This window comes from Eptatretus burgeri, chromosome 2 (genome assembly GCF_056783735.1).
Source record: "Eptatretus burgeri isolate ZD-2024b chromosome 2, Ebu_testis_v1, whole genome shotgun sequence".
Classification (NCBI taxonomy): Eukaryota; Metazoa; Chordata; class Myxini; order Myxiniformes; family Myxinidae; genus Eptatretus; species Eptatretus burgeri.
In genome coordinates this window covers 44,476,668-44,504,147 of record NC_140962.1, presented here as the reverse complement: position 1 = coordinate 44,504,147, position 27,480 = coordinate 44,476,668, and the positions used below count along the sequence as shown (strand labels likewise).

Sequence of the window (27,480 nt, the reverse complement as noted above, 5' to 3'; positions counted from 1 at the left end):
TACGCTTGATTTGTGATGATGAGGGGGATCTTCCATGAGTCTCGATTACGTTTTTTTTTAAGTTTAAATAAACAATTTTTTTTGCAAAACCTATCCAAGTTCCGAGCCGATCCGGGACCAAGAAAAATTTTTACTTTTAAAAAATAAAGAATTTTTTTATTTTTTTATTCTGGGACCGATTCGGCCAAAATTACCGAGCAGGATCAAAACCAAGTTTTTGCTACCGAGTCCCAGCACCGAATTTCACGCATAACAAGGGCATGAAGAGACAATACAAAAACTGTAAACAATGGACAAATAACCACTGTATTACTAATACCTTTCAGCCTTGGATCACAACCTCATGAGCCATGGTTTAAGAAGGGAATGACAAAAAATCCAACCTGAAGCTAGAATTATAAAATATTGTCAGTTACCTTAAGTTATTGTTCAGAATATGGAGAGGCAATTTAATATTTTTAGGATTAATAACCATGGCAAATAACTGCTAAAATAAAGTTACGGCATTCAAAATTAGAAAATAAGAAATAGCAATCTAATCCAACATTTAAAACCAAACAGCAAAAGACAAATATAAATTAAATCCAAAATATTGTTTTGATTTCTATTTTCCATCATCTCTTGTGAGTGTAATGAATGTAAATAACATTAATGTCTATTAATATTAAATAACATTTAAATAATATTAAATAACATTAAGACACTAATCTCTCTTTTAAAATTTCCTTGTCCTACACTCCTCCATGAGCCTGAGGCAAAGTTAAAAAGGTTGCTGAGCATGCCACAGCTGTTTTAGCTGGATTGTTTGAAATGTAAGAAACAACATTTGAGCAACATGCAATAGAAACCCGATTTTCATGAAGCATTTTGATAGATGTCACAAGTTATCTCCCAACCATACAGGTGAAAACATAGGGGCAATGCCCCTGGGTGCTCACCTACTTGTGGCTGGATAAGATAACCAGGGAACCACTGGTAGACATGGATGACCTACAAACTATGTAAAGGAGAAGAAAGTAAATACCTTTAGATGTTTTTTTTTAATGCACTGAACAAACTTTGTACATCATGGGTGATAAGGTTGTCGTCAAGTTTCATCGAAATTGTGTGTGTGATTTCAGAAAAGAAAGCAAATATATATTTTGGGAGCAACCCCACCACCCACATCCCCCTCCTCCCTTACACCCCTTACACTTCCTTCCAGCCCGATTTTTGTAATATCATTAAGAAATTTTGGTATATCATGGGTGATGAAGGTTGTTGTCAACTTTCATAAGAATTGTGTGCGTCGTTTCTAAGAAGAAAGAAAATACTTCTTTGGGGGGGGGGACAACCCCCTGTAAACTTCTTTGAATAAACTTGTAATGAACAAGCTTTGGTGCATACACGGTGATGAACATTGTGGTAAAGTTTCATCAAAACCGTACGTGTAGTTTCAGAGAAGTTGAAAGTATTGGTGGACAGACGGACGGATGGACAGACTGATGACGCGTCATCCCAGAAGCTCCCCGGAACTACATTCCAAGTGAGCTAAACACACATGCATGCATTCATGCACATGCTCGCTCGCCTTTCACCACCCTTATCCTTTCCAATTGTTTGAACAAAGAAAATATGACACTGGCTTCATGTCCAAACTGAATAATATACATGTGATGAAGAATCATAAGTGCAGGAAAAAAACAAAAATTAAACAGGTAACAAGCCAACAATACCAGGAACTGCATAACAATAGTGCGCCGTAGAGGGCCAGGTTGGCCAATGAGGAAAGCATCCTGGCCGAGCAGCTCTTTCTGCAGGAGCCAGCGCACATGTGCCAATGCTGTCTGAGACACTGGTTCCTGCCCTGGAGTACACAATTATGAAGACTCAGCAATCCGTAACCAACTTGAAAATCAACAAACATCACAGGTATTATGTATGTGTATGTGTGTGTGTGTGTGTGTGTGTGTGTGTGTGTGTGTGTGTGTGTGTGTGTGTGTGTGTGTGTGTGTGTGTGTGTGTGTGTGTGTGTGTGTGTGTGTGTGTGTGTGTGTGTGTGTGTATATATATATATATATATATATATATATATATATATATATATATATATATATATATATATATATATATATATATATATATATATATATATATATATTGTTGCGGATCCGCGCCCGCCGGCGTGCGGACTGCCACGTAACTCGAATCGCGGCACGTCGCCCACCGGACGGACAATCCCGTCGTGACCCTCTCGGACTAACGCCGGGAACTAGTCACGGGTGGACCTTTCGGCCTCACCACGATCGTGCCAATCGGCCCACGCGTGGGATAGGGTTGCTCACCAAATTCGACCTTCCGAAGTACCCACACGGAGGGTAGACCGGGCGATCGCACCTCGCCGCAGGTCGACTTCGGACACGGGCCACTTTAAGCGACCCGTTCCGTACTATCGGGATAACCGAGCGGTGTTATCGTCGGCCTCGACGGTTCGATTAATTATCGGGCGTTTTAGCCCACGACCAACCCTTTACGTGAAGTAAGATGGAGATTCAATAAAGGAAAAGACGAAGCGAAACGGGAAAACAGTTCAACATAAAGCACATTTATTTCGCGATGAACGGAAAGCACACATATACAATTACACAAAAAGCAAATGTAAAAGCAAAAGACAATGCAGAGCTAACCGACTACCGAGCACACGGCAACACTTATACAGTTTTACTTCACAGACGGCGCCGACAACACATATACTCAAAGCAAAAGAAAAAGGGACCACCCTCCACTATGAGGGGGCAGACGGCCTGGGGCCGAGACCACGTCGAGCCTTCCCGTCTGGTGATGAGCCGCAAAATGGCGCTGGCGCCCCGACTCCGCGGGCCTCGCTGGGACTGCCTGGTATGGGGTGGGAACGGGGCCCCCTTCTCGCACTATCTCAGCGCGGGGGGAAACAGGAGGGGGTTGTTGATGCTCGGGGGAAGGAGGATATCTCCCTGTCTCGGGTCCCGCGACGAGCGTCTCCACCATGACCTCGGTCGCGTTGCCGGCCTCTCCCCTCCGCAGCTCCCCGACTCTGACACGAGCACCCCCTCGACCGCCTTCGCCGCCGCCACCTCTCCAACTCTCCACAGCTCCGTCCAACTGCCTTCTCCGACTCCTCTCTTGACTGGCTCTTCCCAATTCCACCGACTCCGAACTGCACTTGACTGACTACTACTGCTTCTTCTTCCCAACTCCACCGACTGCCTTTTCGGCGAGCGGGTGCGGCCCTTTTATAGCCCCCGGGGCCTCGCTCCTTCGCCTTCGACCCTTTACCTTCGACCCTTCACCTCTGGCTGGCTCCCCATTGGACCGAGGAAAAGTGGGCGTGAATGCTTTTTGATCCATGAATTTGCATATAGCGATATTACTCCAACGCACCTGGAGGCGGGGCCAAATCGCCCCACACTCGCCGATAGGACGGAACAGAAGTGGGCGTGAGTCGTTTTTGATCCGTTTTCTTCGGAAAGGCTGTGATGTTTCTGCACACACTGCTCGGTGCGCGCCCTGCACGAGTCCAGTATCGGTGCCCACAAGCGGCGCGGAAATGGCGTTGATGCGATGGTTGCGAGAGCGAGATGTGACGGCAAGGGTCGTGGCTGTTGTTGTGAAGCGGCGTTGCGGTTGGTGGTTGTTGTGTGATGGCTGTTGAGACGTGGTTGGTGGTGGTAGTAATGGCGGCTGGTCCAAAATAAAGATAGTAAAAGAAAAACAGCTATCTAGAAGGGTCGCAGCCCGAATGAATGACATTTATTCCCTCGAAACAACGGGTTTGGGCCTAACTACACATATACTTACAGAGATATCTCACCTAAGGGACCTGAATGGTGGTTTGCGAATTTCGTCAACCACAACAATATATATATATATATATATATATATATATATATATATATATATATATATATATATATATATATATATATATATATATATATGAATATATATGAATATATATATATATATGAATATATATATATGAATATATATGAATATATATATATATATGAATATATATATATATATATATATATATATATATATATATATATATATATATATATATATATATATACATATATATACATAGCCATGATGCTGGCGGTTCGGGTTTAACCCTAGACCCAAATTGTGGTGACAAATATTTACATTCACATATTTAACATTTGAAAATTGACAAATATTTACAAGGGACGATAATTCAGACATAAAAATAATTGTGAGATAAATTAACCTTAAAGTCGAAGCGCCTCTACACACAGAATTCAATACAGATAAGGGGGGAACAAAATAAAAGAAAATCCTTCCTTTATTCTGGCACTTAGCTTGGTCCAGAGATGGTCTTTGTGGACCTTTGAATCAAGGCGCTTCGTCCTGCATGTGTAGACGCATCCAAGAAATGGCGCCAAGCCACTCTCTCGCAGCAGGAACGTTCGTCAGGCAATACGTGAGCGGAATTCAACACCAAGGCTCACCGACCCCATGCAGCTGCTTCGTGCGTCGATCGTCCTCATCCGCTGTTTGTCATACACGAGGCTCCGGGGTCCGTCTCTCAAGACCCAACCAAGAACCAATGGCCAGTGTCTTGCTCAGTAAGCGAGCCAATTCGCCTCAGCACGAATACGAGAATCGTGCCGTCTTCTTCACGCATCGAAGGAAAGCCAGCCGTAAAACCCTGATCTTGCAGACAATGTCCTCGCCCCGTTCTCTCTCAACCGCGTCCCTCACACACAGAACTGAACCAACAAAACCAATAACCTCTTCGTTCCAGATCTCTGCTGACGTCACACTGAACAACCGTTCCACCTCTGGGGCGTGGCTTGCCCGCATGAAACCAGGTAGGGCGGGGCTTCTACCTGCCCGGCACGCCTTGCTTGCTTGCTGTTAGCATTGTGTTTGTTATAAAATGCACTTCCTCCTGGGTGACTTGTAAATGCAAAAATAGAGGAATAGGTCACAGGGGAAATCACATACTGGGGAAAGTTATCCTTAACCCCCTAACTAAAACCGCACCTCCCCCCGTGTAGTGACACGTAACACTTAAGCTCACAGTTTCCCTACTTAATTACATCAAGATGTGTCCTACACGTCCATGTACGAAATAACTCTTTTTAATCCTAACTTTCCTATGAAATTCCTTCATCTACCCCCACAATCGTGTGTGTGTGTGTGTGTGTGTGTGTGTGTGTGTGTGTGCACGCGCGCGTGCGCGTGTGTTTATGTCTGGCTTTCTTCTTGGGGCTATGGTGCAGTGATTGGTCTTTGTTTTGATTACGTTAGAATGGTGTTTACAAAACATTCTGGGTGAGCCATTTCTACTCTGCAGAAATCAGCAAATGCCCTTTGCCTCAAGAGTCTGGACTCTAGATCGAGACCATTACATTGGTGTTTATTTAATTGACCTTGGCTGCAATTACTGTCCGTGACAGTTACTGTCCGTGGCTGTCAAATAAGTGTACACTTTGCTGTGCTGAACAATGGTCAATACAGACAAGTCAAATGATCGATATACGAGGTGTGTTCAAAAAGTATCCAACCTTAATTTTTCGTGCGTAAACAAATGCAGCTAGGAAAGCGTGGTTTGGTGCATGTATGTAGGCGATCCTAATCCATATGCGTGAATATTTTCCCGCCTGCAGAAGCTGTCACTCGCCGACAGACCGCCGATGAGTGAGGAAGCCATATGCGACAAAATGACGGATCACTGTGGTGTCATCGCCAGTGATCACTGTGTTGAAGAAGTTGGGATCGTTGTTCACAGTCTCCAGCATGTCCTGTGCGATCTCCAAATGGAGTTGCTTCTGCTCGATCGTTAGCAGCTTTGGCACGAACTTTGCTGAGATTCTCCTTAAGCCCAAATCCTCAGTCACAATGGAATGAACGGATCCAATGATGACGCCCGCCTCATCTGCAAGTTCTCTGATCGTGATTCGACGATCCTGCATCAGCAGGGTCCTCACTTGGTCAATGACGATCTCATTTCGGGATGTTGAGAGCCTACCAGAACGTGCTTCACTTTCCACTGATGTGCGACCATCTTTGAAGCGGTTGTACCACTCTTTTATCTGTGTGGTGCCCATTGCTTCGTTCCCGAAGGCCTGTTGAATCTTGCGGATCGTTTCCAATTGGGAATCGTCAAGCTTTACACAAAATTTGATGCAGTAGCGTTGTTCAAGTTTTCCGTCATTTTGTCAAAAACGAAAATCCGACGGCGCTCACTTACACTTCTCCTCACTCATCGGCGGTCTGTCGGCGACTGAAAGCTTCTGCAGGTGGGAAAATATTCACGCATACGGATTAGGATCGCCTATATACATGCACCAAACCACGCCTCCCTAGCTTCATTTGTTTACGCACGAAAAATTAAGGTTGGATACTTTTTGAACACACCTCGTATATCTGCAGACAAGTTGATCGCCTCTCCTCCAAGCAAGAGCCCTGTCTGCTCTCTCTCAGTTCTCTGACCCTCTCCAGCTCTTCCGGGGTACACACGTTCTTCCAGTAACTCCCTCCTGGTGAAACTCCAAAAATCAAGGTTGAATGCACACCCCACCTTTTCGTTCCTATTTTCTCCCATTTGTGGAATTGCTGACCAGTTCAATTGCACTCTTCCTCCAGAGCTTCAAACAAGCAGTGTGCCACCATTTCATATCATCCCCCATCCCTACCCACAATCTTTATTTTCTATCTCCGTTAATCCTCCCTTTCCCAAGGGCTATTAGGAGTTCCTTTCTCTCCTCTTTTGTTGTCAGCTCATTCCCTTCCTTCTTTGTTGTATTCAACTGTGACGCCACTGTCACTATGTTTCATTTTTAAAGCTCTGTCAACAAGCTCTTCCATGAATCTCCATTTTGTACACAAAAAAATACAATATTCGAACAAATATTTAATTGTCAAAAATAAACGTCAGGTGAAAAAAAAACTCAATTTTGCACTTTGTTTGCTTGCATTTATGACGAGGGAGAGTAAGACAGATATAATTTACCCCTGAAAGTTTGCACAGGCAAAAACAATTTTACGACAAGTTGAATTTCTCGAATTATAGTGTGATGATCTTCGATTGTGAACATTTAGATATTAATTTGATTTCTTACATATTGCTTTCAAAAACGAAAATAATTCTGCACACCTTTCACATCCATTTGAAGGTTACGAAATTGTTTTGATTGAGTTTTTGAAGGCTATTGGCACATGAGATGTCAGTGATTCCCAACCTTTTTGGATGTGCAGATCCCTTCCAAAACTCAAAATATTTTGCAGACCACCTTATGCGACTGTTATAGTGACATAGCTGCTTCGTGCACAATTCCCTTGTCTGCTAACATTTTTTTTTTTTGCAACAATCATATTTTAATACTGCCTGCTCATATAATAGCCAGGGGCTTCCACAAATGGTTGTTTCTGATGTTCGGCAACAAGGAATTTCAACACAGGAGAAAGCCATTCAAGCCCATCAAAGCACAATCGTTGTCAACCTATGGTTGTTTGTCCGTGCTCCATTCAATTTAAATGCCGAGCCTCAAGCAAATAAGCAGCAAGTACCATTTTTAAAGTCTTTGGTATTATTCAGCCTGGGGTGGGGTTCGAACCACCAACCTTCCAGACTCGAGGGGGGATGCTTTCACGATCTAATCATTGCACTACAGAATCATTAACCTTCTACGCATTCCTGAATCATTGAAATAAATGAGTTGAAAACTAGTGATTGTACTCGGAGTGTGCACAGAAAGGTTTTCGGTGGTAAAAGAACATAGTCCTTGGGGTTCAGGGTAAGGAGTAGAAACCAAATTCTCCCTCAATAAATATTAGGGCACAGCACCGCTCCTGATATGTGGGAGTATTACAAGTCATGTGAAAATACTGTACTCCAACTCTGGGAGACTTATCCGTTTCAGGATAGGACAGTTTCTTTGCTACTTCTGGTTAATATGACAATGCAAGCCACGTGTGTATGCAATAATGATACTCACAGTAGCCAATGGGTACATATTCAGGGTTCTGCGGAGCGCGAATTGTGTAAGAAACATCACCAATGGTCAATGTCTCTCCTGCAGAAGAACACAAAGTCAGAGTTTGCTTTATGCAAAGTAAATAAAATTTACCAAATCAGTGCATGATTCAAGTAGACCAAGCACCAGAACTTTTTTTTTCAATCTGTTATTGATGTCAAGACTCTAGAAGGAAGTTGTATAGTACACAACGTACTTTTCAATATTACAAACTTCATATAAAAATATTAAGAGGTTGTCGGTTAAAATAGAGCTGAAGAGAGTTTTAAGGAGTTTTTTGAAGCTTCTGGAAAAACTTTTCTTTATTTACTAGCAGGGGTGCCCAGTGTTTCCCAGAAACACCAGATCCCTCCCCGCCCCCCCTCCTAACCCTTCCCATCCCTCCTCCAATCCCTTCCCCTCCCTCCTCCCATTACTTCCCTCATCCCCACCCATCCCCGTGCCTCCTCCCTCCCACCCACACCAACCCTTCCCTCCCTCCTCCCACCTCGCTTTCTACTGTCCCTCCCCTCTCCCATCCCCTGCATCCCCATTCCCCTGCCTCCCCTGATTAGTGGAGGTTGACTTTGGGGCTTCCCACTCTCTGGGGACATGTACAGTGCAAAAATACAAGTTATTTCCACACCTGAGACCACTACCGTGGTGGTGACCATACCCTCTGCCACCACGAATGAGTGGTACTACACGATACACATTTACATTGATAATTTTCGTCGACCTTCCCTCCTCAATCCCCGCAACTGCAGAAACCTTGTAGCCCATGTTCACCACGAGGTTGAATTGATGTGAAAAAACACGCACGCACGCACGCACGCACGCACGCACGCACGCACGCACGCACGCACGCACGCACACACACACACACACACACACACACACACACACACACACACACACACACACACACACACACACACACACACACACACACACACACACACACACACAGCCAGAGAGACAGACAGAAAATGATAGAGATATATAAATCATCGGCTCATGGAATAGTGAGGTGACAATGCAAAAAGGAAACATATTGACAGTGGGGCAGGAGGACAAAACAAACAAGGGAATGATATCGGAATGGAAAAAGTGCTGAGAGAGCAAAGGAAGCTCGACTCGAGGTGAGATGGTAAAAAAAAAACCAACGGGCAACGATCTGTTTGCTCTGTGGGAGAGCAGGCCTTGTGCTTCAGCCTTATTTCAGAAGCTGCCAATTGTGTTGAGAGTTTTAGAATTCACAGAATCCAGGTGAGACAACTATGATGCCAGAGCCTCAGCAAATCGGAGAAAGAAGTACTCCATTGAGCTATGAACGAAGGTCTTGTAGGCTGTGAGTTCTGTTTTTCCCAGGAATAACTTGGAATGGAGAATGCCAAGTCTATGGATGGCTAAACAACAACATATGGGATTTGAACGTGGAATTCTGGCATCATGACCTCTACTTCATTACCATTACGTACAAAAAAGTTCACAGAGCTGAGGATTGAAAAAAAATCATACAAAGAAAAAAAAAAAGGCAATTCTCGGTAGTCTGATAAATATGGACTCGAAGGCCGCTGGGGCAACCTCGACCAAATGTTTCATACATGCTTGGAGTACCCAGTGTCAAGTCATAGATGCAAAATAATTTCCCCTCGCATCCCGCCTCCCCCCTCCAGCAGGGATGGGGGGGGGGAGGGTGGACAACTTGCGATTTTCGTCTTTAACTTACATGGAGAATCGTGCAAGTGATTAACCATTGGAGAGAGAGAGAGAGAGAGAGAGAGAGAGAGAGAGAGAGAGAGAGAGAGAGAGAGAGAGAGAGAGAGAGAGAGAGAGAGAGAGAGAGAGAGAGAGAGAGAGAGAGAGAGAGAGAGAGAGAGAGAGAGAGAGAGAGAGAGAGAGAGAGAGAGAGAGAGAGAGAGAGAGAGAGAGAGAGAGAGAGAGAGAGAGAGAGAGAGAGAGAGAGAGAGAGAGAGAGAGAGAGAGAGAGAGTCTTGACACCGTTCTTTTGATCCTGGAGTGAACAGGTATTACTATTACCACAAAGAGGTCTTACTATGTCCGTCTGGGTATAACCATGTCTGTCCGTCCGTCACACAAAGAAGCAGCAGGACCTTGAGCTTTAATGTCGCAGTTCCAGCTGTTGTGAAATCATAAAAATTACACCATTGGAAAGCTAATAATCGATTTCCTTAGATGGAAAGCCAATCAATCAATTGACCTGGAACAAAAATTTGTCTGCTTAATTATAAAGATCGAAATTTTAAAAACCCTTCTTTTCAGGATCGAAGAAGAATCGGGAATGGGAGCTTAATGCAGCAGTTCAAACGGTAACATTTATTATTCTACGACAACATGAACCCTTTAATAGGACACAGAAGGAGTACACAAAATTATATATGGTAATATTTCTCGAAGCAATCGAAAAATATATAAAAGTACTACACACGGAAGAAACACAGAGAGGACAACCACAGCCACGATGACAGCAGAAACAATAATAACTAGAAGGGCACTCGGTAGAGCACATAACTTTGCCACGCAATGCTTGATCCACAAGAACATATCGAGCCCAATACATTTTTGAAACATCATGCCACATATAGATTTTGGCCCGATCTCTCAATGGTGAGGAATCACTGAAATTTTATAAATTCTTCTTTCCGGATCCGGATTCGAATCTTCACCAAAATCAAATCAATTAGTTGTGGTCACACACCCAACCTGTCCACACAGTTTCATCTGAATCCGTCGCCAACTTGAGATATCATATATATATATATATATATTATATGTATATGTATATATATGTATGTATATGTGTATGTATATATATATATATATATATATATATATATATATATATATATATATACATATATATACATATATATACATATACATATATATATATATATATATACATATATATATATATATACATACACACACACACACACTACATAAATGGCAGTCCTTCTGTCTGTTTGTCTGTAACCAATAAGCTCCCAGACCAGTGAACCGATCTTGATGAAACTTTACACACATATCGACCTAACGTTCAGCTCCAGGATGCGCTAAGTGGCTTTCCATAAAAAAAAATTCCTGGAGGGTGGTTTAACGTGATGTTATTTTCAAAGTGCGCCGGCGTATTAATCGTAACAAAAGGCTTCATGGTTAAAAACGCTAGGGTTTTTTGAAATACAAAATGTTCGTATTCGTTGACTTTTTAAACATGCACATTCTCCTCCTGTTATAACAGCTTTGAAACCCGAAACATTATGCCACTGCGAAAGCGAACAAATTTGAATTCTCGAACTGCACGCGCACGGCAACAGCGACAGAGGCTTTCAGAGGTATGCCGTTTCATAAAACACGTCTCCCAATTCTTACTTCAAGAACGGTTATAATTTTGACGTTATCAGGATACCAGAACTAAATAAATCAAATACGCTGAGCCAAGCTGGGTTATGCCCGACCTATAAATGAAGTCACAAATGATGACATGAAACCAGCCTCACATTGTTGAGGCATGATGGTTTTTTTATCTGATGCGTCAATAAATTTTAGCATTTTTGAACTAGTCTTCTGCATATAAAACATGGCAGGGAAAATATAATATTATAGTGGTGATGAAGAAAAATAATATTGGTGGCAGCCTCTACAATTTTACAATTAACTGTGACATATACTCCTTCAGACCCGCCGTCATCCACGGGATTCCCGTGCGGAGCACGTTGAACCGATCTTGATGAAACTTTACACACATATCGACCTAACGTTCAGCTCCAGGATGCGCTAAGTGGCTTTCCATAAAAAAAATTCCTGGAAGGTGGTTTAACGTGATGTTATTTTCATATTGTGTTGGGCGAGGGTTGGGGGGTTGGGGTTAAGATTTTGAATGTGAGGGTTGGGACACACACACACACACACACACACACACACACACACACACACACACACACACACACACACACACACACACACACACACACACACACACACACACACACACACACACACACACACACACACACACACACACACACACACACACACACACACGCTAAGCCTTGACTATTCAGTTGAGGATTCTGTGTTTGGGGTTCACAGATTTAAGAACGTCCCCCTTGAAACACATTAAATACTGTTCTACACCTCGGACTTGGCCCTCGAGTGTCCACAACGGTGTATAGTAGGAGGGAGTGAAGCGCCAACCCATTGCTCCCATTGCGCGCGCGCGCACGCACGCACGCACGCACGCACACACACACACACACACACACACACACACACACACACACACACACACACACACACACACACACACACACACACACACACACACAAAAGTTAAACCTTGACTATTCAGTTGAGGATTCTGTGTTTGGGGTTCACAGATCTAAGAACGTCCCCCTTCACACACATTATATACTGTTATACACCTTGGACTTGACCCTCGAGTGTCTACAACGGTGTATAGTAGGAAGGAGTGAAGCGCCAACCCATTGCTCCAATGGGTATTATCTGCTTAGTTTTGTCTTTTGTAATTCCTGTGAATAAAATGAACCTAAAATCTCTTCCTCTTCTAAATCATATATCTTATAAGTCCAAGGAACCGTATCTATTACATAAACAATTTTAAAAAGTTCGTTTGTCCATCGTTTAATATAACCTTTTTCAAAATGAGATTTCCACCTAAATATTCTTACGATATCACCAACTTTGAACTGAGGTTTTCTGATATTAATCTCTTTTTCATATTCTAATTTTGTAAATGTTTGTGATGGTTTCATATTCGTTGACGTGTGAATCGTGTCATTATACTTATCCACAATATCCTGAATAAAAGATGACCATTGTTGTGAACCGAGTTCTGTGAATTTTTTATATCGTCTCTCTTTTAAGGTATGATTAAAACGTTCAACAACAACGGCCTTCCCTTCATTAAAGGTACTGTATAATGTAAGACTTATTTTTTAGAAAATTCATAAATGTCTTGTTATAAAACTCTCGACCCTCATCAGTCCACAATTTTTTAGGTTTTCTCTTACTTTTATTAAATATCTGTTGAAAGGCTAACATAAGAGTATTACCTGTTTTGTTTTTTAAACGGACAACCCATGCGTATCTACTCCTCAAATCAATAACGGTTAAAGCATACTTGTACCCCTTATCATTATTGAGTTCAATCAAATCAACGGACCAGATATAATCAACTTCCTTGGTATAAACCTTCCTTCTACGAAACTTTGTGAATATTGGTTTATGTAATTAATCAGCTAATTGCTCTTCAGTCTTAATGACATCATTAGAGCCTATAAGTTTTTTGAATTTCAAAGTCCAAGTTTCAATTTAGCACTGATCATCTTCTTCACGATGAACCGATCAACTTTTTCTCTCAAGGTTGGATTTTGTATCAGAGACAAATTATACATTTCTCTATCGGCTTCATGCTTTTCTTCCAAAGTTGTGGTATTCCAGAATCAATATCGTGTATCATGCACACTTCATCAACTCTATTGATGGGTTCACTCCATGATTTAGGATTGTCTGCCTCATCTAATCTTTTTTATCCATGTTTGTGCCTGGACCACAGAAAGAATACCCTGGTAGATGTAATTCTCCTGCTATTCCAGTGGTTGCAAATTTACTTCCTGATAAAAACTTTTGTATATCTCCTCCGAGTTTGTGTTTGGAGATAAATTGATTTTTTTTTGAACCACACACCGAACATATACCTTTTTGCATAACCCTGTTATTTTTACTTTTAATATATGAAATATTTTTAGTATTAGTTTTCTTTTTACATTTGAGACAATAACTCATTTATTTATGAGAAAAATTCCTGCAGAGTGCAAAAACCTTTTTAGTTTCCAACATGCACATTTGAATCTTAATTTTTAAAACATAAAGAATCCTTAGAAATGCCTTCACTCTCTCCCCCATTTATTTAAGAAAAAAAATGAAAAACTTGAATTAAAATGAATATCTTGCCGATGTCAATAGTCTTGTCGAAAATATTGCAAATAGACTTGTCAATTCTTTGTTTTCCTCCTCGGTGGGTTGAGTTATTTTCTGTAATACCCCGAATCTTTTTTTAATCTCATCGGTTTCCATATTTATTGAGTCTCGCTCTTTCCTCCCTCTCCTCCCTCTCATTCTCTCTCTTTCCTCCTTCTCTTTCTTCTCCCTCTCCTCATTCTCTCTCTTCTTTTCCTCCTCTTCTCTCTCTTCAACTCTTTCCTCGTCCCTTACTATCCTTGAATCGCTTACACCCCATAGAATATCATACATATATTCATCAGGATTTCTTATTATTCCTGTATCCAAAATAATTTTTTTTACAACAGGAAACCAATAAAATTTCTTTTGAATTTCTAAAAGAGCCTTACCTTTTCTTAACTATATAATTTTTTCATTATTTAATATTCTAATTAAATCTAAAGTTGTCAGTTTATCAACATCAGCATAATGCCAATCTTTTATTGAAAATACCTCATTCTTATGTTGTAGAACATATTTATTAAAATACCGAATACCCTTTTCTTGAAGGTATGGTTGGACACAGAAATGATAATTTTCTTGAAGCCTTCTTGCTGTCATTTATGCATTAGAAATATATGTTAGAATAATATTATGGCACGAAACACCTCCCCATCTTCCCATAGTTAAATCATTTTGTATTTCCTTACTTATTATATATAATCCTGTTTTTTCTGTTTTCATGATATAAACTAGGGCAAAACCATTATTATATTTACGCTTATTAAATTCTTTTATTTGTTGTTTACTAATCGTGGCTCCACAAAACTCATTCTCTATACCAAGTGGATAATATTCTTCCTTACGAGACTGATTTAATTGTTCCAGGTATTCTAGGTCAATTTTAAATGACCAATTATACCCTAAATCATTCATATCATACCCCCATTGTTCTATTCTCATATAAACGATACGCCCTTGTTTATAAAAATTTATTTTAATTTGAACTGTGAATTCTGTATGACCTGGAGATAAAATCAACACTTCTGTATCTTTGGAATACACAGCCGTTTTATTTAAGGATATATATATTGTGATAAATCGCTTAATCTCACCAAGTCATTCACGCGAGTCGGGCTTGGGAAATTTTTTAATTTATAAGCATTTTTCATATTAATATTTTTGGTTATATTATATTTATGTCGTTCAGACTGTGCCTTTGTGTAATAATTTGATAAATCAATATCCAGTTCTTGGGATACACCAAAGATAGAACCATCTTTACCAACATAAGTCATTTATATTAGATTAAAAATTGTCATAAATTTTTTTATTTTTGTTGAGTTGAAATAACACATATAGACATAATTGACCACAACACTTGGAATTTAATTCTTGGACTTGAAATGTTTGATAAACACCATTCTATAAGAATTTTATGACTTCAACAGGTGATGGAAGACCAAAACTATCAAAATAATATTTGTCTTGACTATTAAAAATCCAAACCCAATGAGAACCGTTCCCATTATTATCTTCGAAGTTCATAATCATATTCTTTGTATGTTTAGGCACATTTGCTAATTCATCTCTCGTACAAATAACCACATTATGAATTTTTAATTTCTTACAATATTTGACAAGTTGTAAATTTGATATTGTATTCTTTCCAAATTCTTTAAACCACTCATCAATGCTCATTTATTTATTAGAAAGATATAATCCATTACCTCTTTTCGTTAATTTTACACCTGCTTGTGCGATAGAAGAAAGCATATCTCCAACGAACAATCTCGCTGTATCAGGCAGACCTTCAAGTTTTTCAGCAAAATCTACAATTACACCACTTCCACTAATTTGTTTCTCCAACTCTTTGTTATGTCTTTCCAATTCTTTTTGAGCCTGGAGTTGAGCCTTCCTCTCGTTGGCAGTTTTCACCGCTGTTGAAATACCACCCATCAATGCTCCAACCGCACTTAAACCAGCAAATAAAGGAATTAGAAATGGGAGAAATCCTCCACTCGTCTCTCTTATTGAATATTTTTTCAACATTGGTTTTGTAATTTTAATTTTAAGTGAGCCAGTATCATTCAAGATTTAACCTGTTCTCTTGTGAGCAAAACATCAATTCTTACTGCTCTTTTCTCTGAATTGTATTAATGTTAATCGTACAAGGCTTTTGATTTTGAACACAAGATGATAGTTTATGAAGATCGATTTGATTAACATATACCCCAGTTGGTACTTTGCCACTCATTTATTTAACAAAAAATTATGTGAGACGAATAACACCATTATCTGTATTAATCTGCAATTCTGTTTCTTCCAAAAGCAAACAATATGTATCAACTTCTTCACTCTCTCCTCTTTCAATGTTTCGGGAAGTATCCACTCGATTAGACTTTATAGTTTCCTTTTGAGCGCTCAGGTCAAACGCATAGATTGAAAACAAACTTTTAAATGCTGTCATATCCAAAATAGGTTCTTTATTTCCATTACTTTCACACACCTTTTGGTAAGACTTGTATGCTTCAGCAAAATCATTTTTTTCCCAATTAATTTCCAATCTATCTCGTGGATAAAATGTTCCATCTGGAGAAACGCGAAGTTGTTTTGAAGAGCATTCACAATATAATCAGGGGGTCGATTAATCTCTTCCAGTTGTTGAAATAAACCTTCATCATCATATTCTAATTCTCCTAAATGCTCTAATTCTTCCTCCGTCATTTGATCAAAATCTTTTAACATTTGAAGTTTTTTAGGAGTATATTCTACTGTGGGAACTGTGGAAACATCTTTAATTTTTTCTTGGGAAGTTTTTAAAAGTGGTTAAAAATATTTCTCTTGTTTTCTTTCAAATGCTTCTTCGCCCATTAGTTTCTGTCTGCGTTTCTTCTTTATGTCTTCCTGTTGTTTTACAACTTTTGAAACCAACTCTTGATGTTCCTTAAATCTTCTTGCTCTTTCTTTCGCATCCATTTATTTATTGGAAAATATCATTTAATGAATTGTAAAGATCAACAGGGAAATTTTCCTTTTCTTCATCATCCAAGTAGATGTGTTCAAATAAATCCTTTTCTTTAAATATCTCATCAAATTCTTTGTTAACATTCATACGAGTTGTAATTTCTTCCTCACCAATAATTGCATCTCTGCTTTTCATACGTTTGCGTTGAGTTTCTTCATCAACATCAAAACCGAATGATAAAATCTTCACTCCACTCAGAAGTTTAATAATTTGTCTCGTTCCTTCTGGATTAGTTTCTAATATCCTAAGACCACCAGATTTTAGTTTCCTTAACTCACTCTTACAATGTGAATATTTTGTTGTACCAAGAGAAACCTCCTCAAATATTTGACCTTCATTCCTCAATCGCATATGTTCCTCCACTGAAATATAGTGATAACCTTAACCTTTTATTTCTCCAGGTCTTATTGCTCTCATTGTTGTTGATACAATGCGTATCACAGGGTGTTTTTGAAGTAAATTTACAATATTCTCATTTGTACTACACAAGAACCTTGATTTATGAAAGTTTTTTTCCAGAAGCAGATTTACCCACAAGATTTATAATAATAGTTGTCATTTATATATGTAATTGTTTATAAAACAAAAAAATATCCCTTAATATCTCATCTTGTTTCACAACAATATATTTATATTTTTCAGTCGTGTGCTTCATGTAATCCCCAAATTCCTTTTTACTACATAATATAGAACAATTATCTCTCCAAAAATTATTTATATCTATTGAATTTAACTTGAATAAAATAAAAGTATTAGCATTGTTTCTGATGGAACGACGAGGAAGTTGAAAGTACGACTGACTAAGATAAATACAATTACAAGAAGAATGTCTCCCTCTTGTGTAGTAGCTGTCCATTACCGTTTGGTTTCTCTCATTAACACAATCATCAAAGATAACGAGGTTCTTTTTTGATTTCTCCAAATCTTGGGGAGACGGTATATCATCCATATTATCACTAAGAATACAAGTTATCGGTTTTGATTTCTTTTTACATCTCTGTGTATCACAAAATAGTTGAATTATATCTTCAATTTTTTAAATAATTTAGGTTATTTTGAAGTTTAAATAAACCGATTATATCTTCTTTTTGAAGACCAGCATCAAAACCTTGTGAGAGTAGTTGATACTCTGAGTAGGGTAAGAATACTGATTCTGGCTCACTTTTCCCCATGTAAATGAATGGGGGATTTTCAGCGATTCATATTTTTTTCCCTAAAAATAAACCCCCCTTTTTATCCCAAGGTATATTTATTTGTCTCCCCTTTTAACCTGGAGGTTGAACCTCATTGAATTGAACACCTGGGGGTTGAACAGCTCACTCATTGAACCTATAAAGATTTGTTCATTCTCAAATTCCTTCAATAGTTTAATTTTCTTTGCACAATAATCCCCATCTAAAATATTGACAAACAAAACATTTGAATCTTTATATTTTTGAAGATACCCCATTTGTGCCATAACGAAATGATAAACTTCTCTTAATGCTCTCATCTGACCACCTCCTGAGCCACAGGTTATTTTTTGTTAAGCCCCGCCCACTTTTCTTTAAGCCCCGCCCACTTTTGCTAAGCTCCGCCCACTTTTCATGAAGTATTTTTTCTAAGCCACGCCCACTTTTCCTAAGCCCCGCCCACTTTTGCTAAGCTCCGCCCACTTTTCATAAGGTATTTTTTCTAAGCCACGCCCACTTTTCCTAAGCTCCGCCTACTTTTGCTAAGCCCCGCCCACTCTTACATCATTTCCAGTTCATCTCTGACTCACAAAGAAATCACTAGAAAATTACAGGATGTTATGGTTTTGAAAAATTTCCCAATGAAGGCTTGCCTAGGCTTGCCCAGGGAATTTCCAAAGGAAACCACACCCACCAGTCTTTCTCTATAAAAGCTTCAAACCCAGGCTCCATTTTAAACATTTGTTTTTGCTGGCAATGGTGTTTTGTGTGCTTGTCTCGAACTCTCTGTCTTCTATGGAACTAAACCTTCAAGTTGATGAACTGGATTCAAACCTCTTATCTATTGAGGTAAGATTTTTTATTTTCCTATTTTCAAACTTTGATTGAAGCATACTCATTTAATAATTAAATAACTTAATTAATACATTATTATTTTCTCTCACAGGAAATTGTGTCTGAAATACGAAATGAAAATACTGCTTTTGCTACAACTTGGGGGAAATTGTTGGCTTGGTTGAAGACCTTGAGTGGGATGACTTTGGTGTTCCTTGGAACTCTCTGTCTTGTATGGAACTAAACCTTCAAGTTGATGAACTGGATTCAAACCTCTTATCTATTGAGGTAAGATTTTTTATTTTCCTATTTTCAAACTTTGATTGAAGCATACTCATTTAATAATTAAATAACTTAATTAATACATTATTATTTTCTCTCACAGGAAATTGTGTCTGAAATACGAAATGAAAATACTGCTTTTGCTACAACTTGGGGCGAAATTGTTGGCTTGGTTGAAGACCTTATGAGCGACCAAGACCCACAGAACGAGTTCGTCCTTGATGACCCAACCAAAGAGTTATACCTTGGAGACCAGCAAAATCCTGAAAAAGAGTTTTACAGCAATAGTACTCATTGTGAGTTATCAAGACAATACCCACTGAACAAGTTATACCTTGATGAGCCAGAATACAAGTTTTACCTTGGAGACTCACAAATTTTAAAAAAATCAAGAAATGAGTTCTGCCTTGATGGTTTAAATAACTACCTTGGAGACTCAGGAAAAGGGTTCTGCCAAGATGGTTCTAAATATGGGGCCTACCTTGGAGACTCACAAATTTTGAAAAATCAGTAAATGAGTTCTGCCTTGATGGTTTAAATAACTACCTTGGAGACTCAGGAAAAGGGTTCTGCCAAGATGGTTCTAAATATGGGGCCTACCTTGGAGACTCACAAATTTTGAAAAATCAGTAAATGAGTTCTGCCTTGATGGTTTAAATAACTACCTTGGAGACTCAGGAAAAGGGTTCTGCCAAGATGGTTCTAAATATGGGTCCTACCTTGGAGACTCACAAATTTTGAAAAAATCAGTAAATGAGTTATCCTTAAGAGACTTTGTAAGTTGGTTTTACTTTGAATACTTGAAATGTGGGTTCTGGATTGATAACTCACAATGTGATACATATCTTGGAAACTCAACGGGAATGTGGTTATACCTTGAAGACTTGGAAAGTTGGGTTTATGTTGGACACTTGAAACTTTTTTGGGGGCTTTTATTTATTTATTTATTTATTTATTATTATTATTATTATTTTATTTATTTATATTTTGGAGACTTTTGGAGTTGCTATCACTCTTTGGGATCTAAACCTATCGATGTAGTTCTTTGTCGGATGGTGCTTGATGGGAGCAAGATCAAGAAAGTTCTGGGAAGAAAGTGCAGGCTTACTCCCCCTTTTTACGTCATCAAACCTGAAAGCCTTAAAAGACAGAATTGGAAGAAGAGAAAAAAAAACAAAAAATATACATTGTTTGTTCTGGGAAGAAAGTGCAGGCTTACTCCCCCTTTCTACGTCATCAAACCTGAAAGCCTTAAAAGACAGAATTGGAAGAAGAAAAAAAAAAACGTAAAAATATATATATATATATAGGTGGAAATCTCATTTTGAAAAAGACATTGTGTTGGGCGAGGATTGAGTTGGGGTTGAGATTTTGAATGTGAGGGTTGGGGTTGAGATTTTGAATGTGAGGGTTGGGACACACACACACATACACATCAACAAACAAAAGTTAAGCCTTGACTATTCAGTTGAGGATTCTGTGTTTGGGGTTCACAGATCTAAGAACGTCCCCCTTGACACACATTATATACTGTTATACACCTCGGACTTGGCCCTCGAGTGTTCACAAAGGTGTATTATCTGCTTAGTTTTGTCTTTTGTAATTCCTGTGAATAAAATGAACCTAAAATCTCTTCCCCTTCCAAATCATATATTTTATAAGTCCAAGGAACTGTATCTATTACATCAACAATTTTAAAAAGTTCTTTCGTCCATCGTTCAGTAAAACCCTTTTCAAAATGAGATTTCCACCTATATATTCTTACGATATCACCAACTTTGAACTTAGGTTTTCTGACATTAATCTCTTTTTCATATTTTAATTTTGTAAATGTTTCTGATGGCTTCATATTCGTTGACGTGTGAATCGTGTCATTATACTTATCCACAATATCCTGAATAAAAGATAACCATTGTTGTGAACCGAGTTGTGTGAATTTTTTATATAGTCTCTCTTTTAAGGTACGATTAAAACGTTCAACAACAACTGCCTTCCCTTCATTAAAGGTACTGTATAATGTAATACTGTTATTTTTTAGAAAATTCATAAATGTCTTGTTATAAAACTCTCTACCCTCATCAGTCCACAATTTCTTAGGTTTTCTCTTACTTTTATTAAATATCTGTTGAAAAGCTAACATAAGAGTATTACCTGTTTTGTTTTTTAAAGGGACAACCCACGCATATCTACTCCTCAAATCAATAACGGTTAAAGCATACTTGTACCCCTTATCATTATTGAGTTCAATCAAATCAGCAGACCAGATATAATCAACTTCCTTGGAATAAACTTTCCTTCTCTGAAACTTTGTGAATATTGGTTTATGTAATTCATCAGCTAATTGCTCTTCAGTCTTAATGGCATCATTAGAGCCTATAAGTTTTTTGAATTTCCAAGTCCAAGTTTCAATTTAGCACTAATCATCTTCTTCACGATGAACCTATCAACTTTTTCTCTCAAGGTTGGATTTTGTATCAGAGACAAATTATATAACATTTCTCTATCGGCTTCATGCTTTTCTTCCAACGTTGTGGTATTCCCATAATCAATATCGTGTCTCATGCACACTTCATCAACTCTATTGATTGGTTTACTCCAGGATTTAGGATTGTCTGCCTCATCTAATCTTTTATCCAAGTTTGTGCCTGGACCACAGAAAGAATACCCTGGAAGATGTAATTCCCCTGGTATTCCAGTAGTTGTAAATTTACTTCCTGATAAAAACTTTTGTATATCTCCTCCGAGTTTGTGTTTGGAGATAAATTGATTTTTTTTTGAACCACACACCGAACATATACCTTTTTGTATAACCCTGTTATTTTTACTTTTAATATATGAAATATTTTTAGTATTAGTTTTTATTTACATTTGAGACAATAACTCATTTATTTATGAGAAAAATTTCTGCAGAGTGCAAAAACCTTTTTAGTTTCCAACATGCACATTTGAATCTTAATTTTTAAAACATAAAGAATCCTTAGAAATGCCTTCACTCTCTCCTCCATTTATTTAAGGAAAACTTGAATTAAAATGAATAGCTTGACGATGCTAATAGTTTTGTTGAAAGTATTGCAAATAGACTTGTTAATTCTTTGTATTCCTCCCTGGTGAGATAAGTTATTTTCTTTAATACCTCTATTCTTTTTTGAATCTCACTGGTTTCCATATTTTGATATTTATTCATTCTCTCTCTTTCCTCCCTCTCTCTCTTCTCTCTTTCCTCCCTCTCTCTATTCTCTCTTTCCTCCCTCTCTCTATTCTCTCTTTCCTCCTTCTCCTTTTCCTCCTCTTCCCTCTCTTCTTCAACTCCTTCCTCATCCCTTACTATCCTTGAATCGTTTACACCCCATAGAATATTATACATATATTCATCAGGATTTCTTGTTATTCCTGTATCCAAAATAATTTTTTTTACAACAGGAAACCAATAAAATTTCTTTTGAATTTCTAAAAGAGCCTTACCTTTTCTTAACCTTATAATTTTTTCATTATTTAACATTCTAATTAAATCTAAAGTTGTCGGTTTATCAACATCAGCATAATGCCAATCTTTTATTGAAAATACCTCATTCTTATGTTGTAGAACATATTTATTAAAATACCGAATACCCTTTTCTTGAAGGTATGCTTGAACACAGAAATGATAATTTTCTTGAAGCCTTCTTGCTGTCATTTATGTATTAGAAATATATGTTAGAATAATATTATGGCACGAAACACCTCCCCATCTTCCCAAAGTAAAATCATTTTGTATTTCCTTACTTATTATATATAATCCTGTTTTTTCTGTTTTCATGAGATAAACAAGGGCAAAACCATTATTATATTTACCCTTATTAAATTATTTTATTTGTTGTTTACTAATCGTGGCTCCACAAAACTCATTCTCGATACCAAGTGGATAATATTCTTCCTTACGAGACTGATTTAATTGTTCCAGGTCTTCGAGGTTAATTTTAAATGACCAATTATACCCTAAATCATTCATATCATACCCCCATTGTTCTATTCTCATACAAACGATACGCCCTTCTTTATAAAAATTTATTTTAATTCGAACTGTGAATTCTGTATGACCTGGAGATAATATCAACACTTCTGTATCTTTAGAATACACAGCCGTTTTATTTAAGTATATATATTGTGATAAATCGCTTAATCTCACCAAGTCATTCGCGTCAGTCGGGCTTGGATAATTTTTTAATTTATAAGCATTTTTCATGTTAATATTTTTGTTTATATTATATTTATATCGTTCAGCCTGTGCCTTTGTATAATAATTTGATAAATCAATATCCAGTTCTTGAGATACACCAAAGATAGAACCATCTTTACCAACATAAGTCATTTATATTAGATTAAAAATAATATCATAAAATTTTTTATTTTTGTTGAGTTGAAATAACACATATAGACATAATTGACCACAACACTTGGAATTTAATTCTTGGACTTGAAATGTTTGATAAACACCATTCTGTAAGAATTTTATGACTTCAACAGGTGGTGGAAGACCAAAACTATCAAAATAATATTTGTCTTGACTATTAAAAATACAAACCCAATGAGAACCGTTCCCATCATTATCTTCTAAGTTCATAATAATATTCTTTGTATGTTTCGACACATTTGTTAATTCATCTCTCATACAAATAACCACATTATGAATTTTTAATTTCTTACAATATTTGGCAAGTTGTAAATTTGATGTTGTATTCTTTCCAAATTCTTTCAACCACTCATCAATGCTCATTTATTTATTAGAAAGATATAATCCATTACCTCTTTTCGTTAATTTTACACCTGCTTGTGCTATAGAAGAAAGCATATCTCCAACTAACAATCTCGCTTTATCAGGCAGACCTTCAAGTTTTTCAGCAAAATATACAATTACACCACTTCCACTAATTTGTTTCTCCAACTCTTTGTTATGTCTTTCCAATTCTTTTTGAGCCTGGAGTTGAGCCTTCCTTTCGTTGGCAGTTTTGACCGCTGTTGAAATACCACCCGTCAATGCTCCAACCGCACTTAAACCAGCAAATAAAGGAATTAGAAATGGGAGAAATCCTCCACTCGTCTCTCTTATTGAATATTTTTTCAACATTGGTTTTGTCATTTTAATTTTAAGTGAGCCAGTGTCATTCAAGATTTTAACCTGTTCTCTTGTGAGCAAAACATCAATTCTTACTGCTCCTTTTCTCTGAATTGTATTAACGTTAATCGTACAAGGCTTTTGATTTTGAACACAAGATGATAGTTTATGAAGATTGATTTGATTAACATATACCCCAGTTGGTACTTTGCCACTCATTTATTTAACAAAAAAATTATGTGAGACTAATCATCACACCATTATCTGTATTAATCCGCAATTCTGTTTCTTCCAAAAGCAAACAATATGTATCAACTTCTTCACTCTCTCCTCTTTCAATGTATAGGGAAGTATCCACTCGATTAGACTTTATAGTTTCTTTTTGAGCGCTCAGGTCAAACGTATAGATTGTATACAAACTTTTAAATGCTGTCATATCCAAAATAGGTTCTTTATTTCCATTACTTTCACACACCTTTTGGTAAGACTTGTATGCTTCAGCAAAATCATTTTTTTCCCAATTAATTTCCAATCTATCTCGTGGATAAAATGTTCCATCTAGAGAAACGCGAAGTTGTTTCACCTTAGCATTATCACTCAATGCATTATTCTTATCAGTCGCAGTATCACCATCTGGCTTTTTAAAAATCATCCACAGATATCGTGGCTTTCCTTCCAGAACACCCAAATTCCACGTGTAAGTAGTTTGATTGAGTTTAACGTGTTGACATCTTCTTTTGAGGTATGATACACTGAGTGGTTTCTTTGAGTTAAGTTTTCGATTCAACATCTCTTCTGTTTTAAGATTAGGAGTATATTCACTGATATACCAACTCATCTCCTCAATTACAAATTTATTCTGATCACCAAAAGCATTACCAACACCAAAAAGCAATCTATTTTCATTATCATTCCTTTGTAGTTGAAATCTAATTTTAAGACCATACAGAACTTTATCATAATCACAAAATCCAAATATACCTTTAAGAGGAACTGCCACAGTAAAACTATTTTCTGCTTTTGTATCATCATTATACATTCCTTTCCTTTGAATATATCCAGGGTCTGTGTTTGTTCCCGTTGACATATCAGGAATAAAACCTTCGACAGACCCCTTTCCCATTCTATCACTGAATGTATAGAGTGTAAATTTCATCATTTCAGATACAGCAGAGACATAATCAACCGCTTCAACTTCTTGTGTTCCAATATACAATCGCACACTATCAAACATTTTCCAGAAGAAATCATTTACAAGTGTAGCGTTTGTGTTATTCCCAGCCTTAGTGAATTTAAATTTACACAACAAGAAACTTTCGGAGAGATTCAAATAGGTTTGTTGATTATTTATTTCAAAACTTTTTGTACCATTTGTATTCCAGTCTGTTCCAGTTATTGCATTTACCTTGAAGTAATGTTATTGTTTAGTGAAGTTTGAGATAATAATAGTATCATCCAAATCATAGATACTATCAATTGCTTCCATACTTGTATTTATTTAGGAAAAAAGATGTTAAAACTTTTAAAACCGTGATCCAAGTATTTGAATTATTTTCTGTGGTTCTTGGGGGTACAACTGAGTTTTACCTTTCTTAATTTCTTTTATTGCTTGTAATTTATGAGATTCTTTCTGAGCATCTTTTATACTCTTTACAGCACCTGCTACATTTCCCACAGCAGAAGCAGTTGAACCAATTAGGTCTTTATGTTTAAGAATAGTTGAACCAATACCCATGAGAGTATCAATTATCCCATCTCCTCTAAATTGATGTCCAACACCCCTTTGTCTCTTAGGTTTATAGTATCCTCTACCAAGATACATACCTTCACCCTTGTAGTAGCGGGAAAGGAACATCCCATCCCCTGTAATTATTTTATATTTTCCCAACTCGTGCTTCCTCACAATAACCATCGTATTTATTTATTGAAAAACTTCACGTAGGTGAATTCTGATGGATATAACTTCTCCATTAAAAGAGATCACACGATTATCTTGGTCGGTTATCCTAAAATTTACTCTGTGTATGGTTTTTCCTGACACAGGTAGATAAACCAAATTTTTAGGCTCCATATTGAATTTATAACCAATTGGGGTTGAGTATGCGCTGAATGAAAATATTGTATTTGTTTTTAATCCATCATTATAAGCACCATCAATCAAATCACAGTGAATTAACACCGAATTTATTCCTGAGGATATTTGAATGACATTATCACTGTAAAACGTCCCATTAGTTTCAATCTTTTTGAGGAGAAACCTAATAACTCTCTAAATGAATTATCAATTGTGAAATCAACCTTGTAGTTATTTTTAACTTTAATCGTTGATTTTGAAGTATGTTTTTGAATGTTTATAATAATATTTTTTGGTTCATCACCCTGTTCTTTCATAAGACGAGCAATTTCGGAAGATATTTGAGAAATCTCGTATGCTCCGGGTGAGACTGTTATCGTTTTGTATCCACTTCCCGGATTATAACTAAACTTGTCATTTTTCTCGGTTATATTAAATAAGGTATTATAAGTCTCCATGGACAATAAAGATGCCTCATATTCTTTTGTTGTGTCAAGTTGTAGTGGGTATGGGAATGAAGATGTGTGGTCGCTTGTTGTGAAATTAAAACTCAGGATTGTGCTTCTCATCTTATTTAATATGAGATAAAATGTCTTTATATTGAGATTTATTAATTATTTTCATGTTCATCAACTGGTCTAAAATGGCTGATGCTTCATTAAAACAATTGTTATTTCCAGCCTTCTTACTGCCGAACAACAATAACAGTCTATTAACTAATTGCGATGGGTCATTTGGAAGAAAACTAATACCTGAACCAAGGATACTTAAAGCCTGAATAATGTGTTTCTCCTTCTCATTCTTCCTACTTTTACCAGAAAGAATAACCTTATAATTTAGAGTGTTCAGCAAATCAATATATACTCTATCATCATTATTTTCCATATCCAATGGTTTATCAATATACTTTGATTCATCCCTCACAGTTGAACCTTGCCTTCCATCTTTTGTGAGAAGAAACATTAATCTCGGAGTTAGTTTAACAGGGGGTTGAGCAGAACTTA

At 37.5% G+C, this 27,480-nt stretch overlaps 1 protein-coding gene across 4 annotated transcripts in view; it reads right to left on the bottom strand.

Annotated features, from left to right (window-relative positions):
• Nucleotides 1-27,480, bottom strand: part of VWA8 (von Willebrand factor A domain containing 8) — a 321,146-nt gene that overhangs the window by 236,197 nt on the left and 57,469 nt on the right. For all 4 annotated transcript variants that reach the window (XM_085869177.1, XM_085869176.1, XM_085869179.1 and 1 more), the window contains exons 2-3: nt 7,989-8,066; nt 1,716-1,846 (exon numbers count right to left, since the gene is read on the bottom strand). In XM_085869177.1, the coding sequence (XP_085725303.1) occupies nt 1,716-1,846; nt 7,989-8,066 (209 nt within the window). The remainder of the gene's footprint in view (nt 1-1,715; nt 1,847-7,988; nt 8,067-27,480) is intronic.